The following is a 6062-nucleotide window of genomic DNA, read 5'->3' on the forward strand; positions in this document are numbered from 1 at the left end:
GAATTATTAGTGTGCCTAATTTAATTTTCACAATGAATCAATGGACTTTAAATTATTTTCAATATTTATAATTTCACCCCAAAATTTTTTGAAAATACACTTAAATTTTAATGCATTTCCCTTTTTTTCCATTTCTCTTTTTTCTTTTCTTTTCTTTTCGTTTTTCTTTGTTCTTTTCTTTTTTTTTTCCTTTTCCCCTTTCCCTTCCCGTGCAGCCCAGCCCCCCTCTCCTTCTTTTTCTTTTTTTTCTTCTTTCTTCCTTTGGTTCACCAACCAGCGCCCACCTCTCTCTCTCTCTCCCTCTCTCTCTCTTTCTTCCTTCCACCGTCGGCCACCACCTCCGGTCTCTCTCTCCCACCAGCGTTCTCTCTCTCTCAGTGGCTCTCTCTCTTTCTCTCTCTCGGCAGTTTGGCCGAGAATCACAAAAAAAAAATGAAAAACGGGAGAAATTGAGGGAGACAAAGCTCGAGCAACTGATTTGAGGTAAAACCCTTTGAAACCCACTCTTTGATTCGAATTTTAAGCTTGAGAAAGTTTGACTTTTGTTAGATTTGAATAATTTTGAGTTAGGGTTTGAATTTGAATAATTGTTGTTGGAATTGAATGAAATTTGGAGGTTTTTAGTTATTGGACTTGTTTAATTGATTGGAAATTGATTTTGATAGATTCTGGAGAATATATATTGAAATTGAACTTGAATTGCAGGTTTGGTATTTTTTCTATTTATGCCGGTATACTGCCGAAATTTCTTTAAAAACTTATTTTTAAACTGAAATTAAATAGGAAAACCAAACCTATAGATTGGATTTTAATTTTTAAAGAACCCCCAAACTGAATTATAAAATCATTTATGAAATTTGGATTTGAGTCAAGGCACACTAATAAGAAACAATTAAACATGATTGAGCTTAATTCGTTTTAGGTATGAGAAATATTTCCTAAGATATTATTTTTGTGATAAAGCTAGTGGAGACGGTTAAATATTAAAGCTTTAAGGAAAGCGGAGGCTAGGAGAACGGAAGGCTAACTCGGGTTTGACATCCGAGAGGTAGGATATTCTTGTCCATATCCTTGTTAGCCCTTTGAAACCCACTCTTTTATTTGAATTCTAAGTTTGAGAAAGTTTGATTTTGGTTAGATTTGAATAATTTTGAGTTAGGGTTCGAGTTTGAACAGTTATTATTGGAATCGAATGAAATTTGGGGATTTTTAGTTATTGGACTTGTTTAATTGATTAGAAACTGATTTTGATGGATTTTGCAGAATATAAATTGAAATTGAACTTGAATTGCAGGTTTGGCATTTTTCCTATTTATGCCGGCATGCTGCCGAAATTTCTTTAGAAACTTGTTTTTAAACTGAAATTAAATAGGAAAACCAAACCTATGAATTGGATTCTAATTTTTAAAGAACCCCCAAACTGAATTATAAAATCATTGTGAAAATTGAATTTGAGTCAAGGCACACTAATAGGAAACAATTAAACATGATTGAACTTAATTCGTTTTAGGAATGAGAAATACTTCCTAAGATATTGCTTTTGTGATAAAGCTAGTGGAGAAGGTCAAGTATTAAGGCTTTAAGGAAAGCGGAGGCTAGGAGAACTGAAGGCTAGCCCAGATTTGACATTCGAGAGGTAGGATATTCATGTCCATATCATTGTTAGCCTCACTTTAAATGATTTTGGCCAATGAAAATGTTTTAGAACAAAACATGTTTAAAGAAAATGATTTTAAAGAAATAGCATGAGAATGCTATTAAGTTTTCCAATGATTTTGAAAATAAGATTTTAAAGAGTATTATTTCTTAAAATGAAATATTTTAAGTAATGATACAACGCATGGTGGCCTCAGAGATCGGGATGTGAGAATCGCATCCTTGGGGGCAGATCCCGAAACCCGTACGAATCCACTTCTTGTTTAGTGGAACTATGGCTCTGCATTTTTCACTAGACAAACATTTTACCGCTTCTTGTTTAGTGGTATGATGAGCTGCACACTTTCATTATACATACATTTTCTACTATGTGAGTATTTCATTTTCTAAAAAGAGATAACCGGTTCCGAGTATATGTCTTCAGACCGTGAGTACCTTTATTTACTATGTTTTATAAAAATTATATCCTACTAGGCATTTCGCTCACTTTTCTTGTTTTTAAATGTATTAAACCCCTCTAGGCGACGCGAGGAGTAGTGCGGAGTAGATAGCTACTACTGGTGATGTAGACTTGTCTTCAGGAAGCGAAGAGTTGTATTTCTTCTTATCCTTTATCTTAAGATATGTATAAAAGATTATGGATTGTAAACTTAAATATTGCTAGACTATGGTTGATGTCACATTTACTTTTGTTTATACTCATGTATGCTAAACACCTGTGAGAATTCCTAACTTGATACCAAAGACATGGTTTTAAACTGGTTTGGTTAAAAATTTCACCACCCTTCTTGAAATTAAATATCTCTTGAATGCAGGGATTTGTTTGGAAATACCTGAATGTTTTGGATTTGAAAAATTAAAATATTTGCAACATTATTTGCTAATCACTCTCTTAAACAGGTTTAAGTTTCTAAACAAACCTCCACGTCACTAACCCCGGTTTGGGGTGTGACAGTCCATCTCTCTTTCTCTACGATCTTTGTCTCCCCCTGCACAATCTCTCTCCCGCTGCAAGATCTCTCTCTTACCTCTCCATCTCTCTCTTTAAAGATAACTCCGCTGCCGTAGTCGCTTGAGATCAGAGACGCGAACTAACATCACAATTTCTGTCGTCTTCTTTTTCCCTCATCGCTGATCTGTCGTGGAACACTACAACAAATATCAATATCAGTAGCGGACTAAAAACGCTATTAATCACTAGCAATAGCCTTTTTGGGAGCGCTAAGACATCGGACGCTATTAAAAGTCCTAAGAAAACATAGCGTTTTAAGAGAGTTATGGAAAGCGTTATAGAATTGAGGTATTATAACGTTTAAGACAAGTTATTTTCAACCTCTTACAGCTATTTAGCATGACTACGATACAGATTAATAACTTTTTTTCCTTATTATGTTCATACTCTTATAACTTTTTAAAATTATTATTGATATCCTTTTAAATTCATTCAAATAAATGATAATTCTAAGATATGTGATATATCTAAATAGGAACATTCAAATTAAAACATAAAACATTCAACATATCAATTGTTATCAATATCTACCAAGTTAGCAATAAAATTACGTCTACAACATAATTCATACAATGTCCAAAACCTTAACATTCAAAACAAGTAAAGAAAACAGAGGAATAGCTGGAGATATCAAAGTATCCAAAACGTCTAAATGCAATGGTGAAGTAAATCCATCCATCTTGACAAAATGCTTCAACAAAAAAGTCATCTCCACTGTTTAACCTGTAAGAAAGTGATCCACTATCAAAACAATAATCAAACTCAACTAAAACTTCTACCATTTAACCTATAAATAAAGCAAAGACTAATTACACCATTCACAACTAAAACTTCATTAGAATCACACAATTCTAGCCTGTAAAAACCTCTTGTTGGTGCGTTTAAGAAAGTCCAAAAACATTCAAAGTCCTAATTTCAGAGAAAGAAAATACAACATCCTTGTTTAAGAAATATGCTTAGATGTAAGAAGCCAAGAAAAACATTCAAAGTCCAAAAACAGCACAAAAAAAAATTACTCCAATCCCTTTTCTTTATTGGTTCAAGGAAGTAGACGTTTCCATATATTATGAAAACCTGCCAAGCATGTCGAGACAACAAGGAAGAATCCTCTCACCTTCTATCGCCAGGTCCAAACCCTCCTCTAGGACTTCTCCCATCGTACCCTCCATCGTCCCTCCTCGGCCGCTTATACAATGGCAGAGGTGAGTGGCGGGGCAACGAGTGCCTGCGGTCCCAATACGGCGACGGGGGCAGGCTGAGGCTGCTCCACCGCTTATAATCATCATAATAGAGCTCACTCTCAATTGTCTTTCCTCTTGTCCAGAATACCAAATCAAAAATTTCTCATCCTGAAATCCATAAACAAATCAATTATTTGTTATACTTTTTTTTTCATTTGTAGCTGATGAAATGAATATGTTACCGTGAAAACACAAAGTACCAACGATGGAATGGTACTTTTCATGAAGTAGTACCCTTGACTGTCCAACTATAACATAGTTGATGGTTTGCAAACAAAGTAATCACAGGAATAACAAAAACATCATGAACCAAACTAAAACTGAAATCTACGGAAAAATAGCATGTTGATAATAAAACAACCTGTTAGTTGAAGCATTTTCATATCCACGTCTCCTGTGAGAATATCCCTCACCTTCATCTTGTAAGCTGTGCTTGAAGTTGCAATCTGGACCCTTTTCACATTTTCCCTTGTTGAGAAAATCAAACAAACACCCCTCATAGATTGTTCCCTCGCATCCGCATCATGTTGAAAGTGACATTTTTCCCCTCGTGGACAAGAGCCAGAGGAAACAAATATAAAGCAAAGCTTATTACCATCTCCGTCTCCATGTTTCTGTCGTTTTTGTGAGACATCATATCTCCAGTACTGTGAATCAGAAACACCATCGGTGGATCTCTTTGCAGCTTCTTTTCCATCTACCATTTCATGTACTGTGTATGGAGATAAGGTAGTGCCAGCTGGCTTTGCACTACTGTGTATGTTATTAAAGTGGTTAAAAGGATTGTCCTACATAAGCATTAAGTATCTGTAAGGAGATGCAAGTTATAGATACATACCTGCTGCAGGAAGGAAGAATTATTGGAGCCTAAATAGCAAGAATCTATAGGAACCTGAAGGAGATGCAAATTTGTGACACTTTGAACATTCATTTTGAACTTAAAAACCATCAATCAAACACAGCCATAAGACAGGGAAAAAAAAAAAGCTAAAATTGTGGTTGAAGTAGTTCAGAAGTCCAATATACTTTCTCTTACAAAACCAAAAGAGTGAAAACAATCATCAATACATGGTTGAAGAAGTGCCAAACGGCCAAATAAACTTACAGAACTAAAAGAATGCAAGAACCCCCCAAAGAAACAGAACAGACACTGGTGCTTTCTGGATATCACTGATGTTGGTTTTCTGCTGTAAATCTGTCAAAAACAAAAACTTGTCACAAACTATTCTGTCATTTACAAATCTGTCAAAAACAAAAATTTTATGACCTAGAGATTGTGGGTTTTTGCTTGACGTGGCAGCAGAACCCTGGTTATGCTCTTTCCTTGGCAGCCAGTTCTTGGATCCGTGGCTCTGTGTAGTAGTCAGAGCGCCAGAGCTTCGGCATTAGAGCCTCACTACACAACATGAGAGTCAATATTTTCAGACCAAAAATAAAATCAGATCAACACCAAAAAAAAAAAAAAAAAACCATGGATGCACTGAATTCTGAAAGAGAGGGTTTCTGAATCTCTAGAAGTTTCAAAGAAACCCCACAAATCCGAATATCCATAAGTTTCTAAGAAACCCCATCAAAATCCATGGGGCGGATCTGGAAGCTTTGTTGGGCTTTCTGGGTTTTCCTTGCCATATGACGCCGTCACAGCAGCCCACTACCCCGCCCCAGCTAGATTTTCGAAATCGCAGCGCTGTCCCTGCCGAGGATTTGAGACGTGAGGGACGAACTGGGTTTGTTTTGGAATTGAGTTTTTGAGATTGATGAACTTTGGATGGGGGGTTCACGAGCTTGAACGAGAGAGAGAGAGAGAGAGATCCGAAAACACGAGAGAGGGGCTTCGGTTTTTGATGTTCTGGCTTTTGTTTTTGTTTGAATTGAAAAGAGAGATCTGAAAAACCTAAACTGAGTCTTCGACGGTGTGAGAGAATGAGTTTTTTTTTTTCCTTTCCTTTGTTCGTATAATGTATACGGGGAAGTTAGATTCATTTCAAACCCAAAAAAAAAAAGGAGGGAGGAGCGACGGGGAAAATTATTTTCAATGCCCGCCTGGTGTTCATTTTAATGTGTACATTTATATATTTTTAAATATATATAAAATAAACCTGTTAAAATGTCATGAAATTTTAATATATATATATATTATAACTATTTCTAAC

The 6062-nt window shown here is 35.7% G+C and overlaps 1 protein-coding gene and 1 long non-coding RNA gene across 7 annotated transcripts; one reads left to right on the forward strand and one right to left on the reverse strand.

Moving 5' to 3' along the window:
* The first annotated feature begins 462 nt into the window (after positions 1–462).
* On the forward strand, positions 463–2200 carry LOC112091420. Its single transcript, XR_002902126.1, has 3 exons — positions 463–483; positions 1552–1636; positions 2178–2200. It is a non-coding gene; the product is annotated as an uncharacterized LOC112091420 (long non-coding RNA).
* A 437-nt stretch (positions 2201–2637) lies between these two features.
* On the reverse strand, positions 2638–5938 carry LOC21390681. 6 transcript variants are annotated; one of them, XM_024165069.1, is made up of 7 exons: positions 5445–5467; positions 5177–5305; positions 5015–5104; positions 4748–4801; positions 4323–4662; positions 3783–4017; positions 2638–2805 (listed from the first exon to the last, which is right to left on the reverse strand). In XM_024165069.1, the coding sequence occupies exons 5-7, from the start codon at positions 4611–4613 to the stop codon at positions 2735–2737; spliced, it is 597 nt and encodes a 198-aa protein (XP_024020837.1). In that variant the 5' UTR covers positions 4614–4662; positions 4748–4801; positions 5015–5104; positions 5177–5305; positions 5445–5467; the 3' UTR covers positions 2638–2734. The 6 variants fall into 6 exon arrangements, 5 of the variants coding, with proteins under 5 accessions (XP_024020837.1, XP_024020836.1, XP_024020835.1 ...); XM_024165068.1 differs by having other exon boundaries at positions 4323–4659; positions 5177–5938; XM_024165067.1 differs by having other exon boundaries at positions 5177–5938.
* Between the last annotated feature and the right edge of the window lie 124 nt (positions 5939–6062).

The sequence above is a fragment of the Morus notabilis genome, unplaced genomic scaffold (genome assembly GCF_000414095.1).
Source record: "Morus notabilis unplaced genomic scaffold, ASM41409v2 Scaffold1452, whole genome shotgun sequence".
Classification (NCBI taxonomy): Eukaryota; Viridiplantae; Streptophyta; class Magnoliopsida; order Rosales; family Moraceae; genus Morus; species Morus notabilis.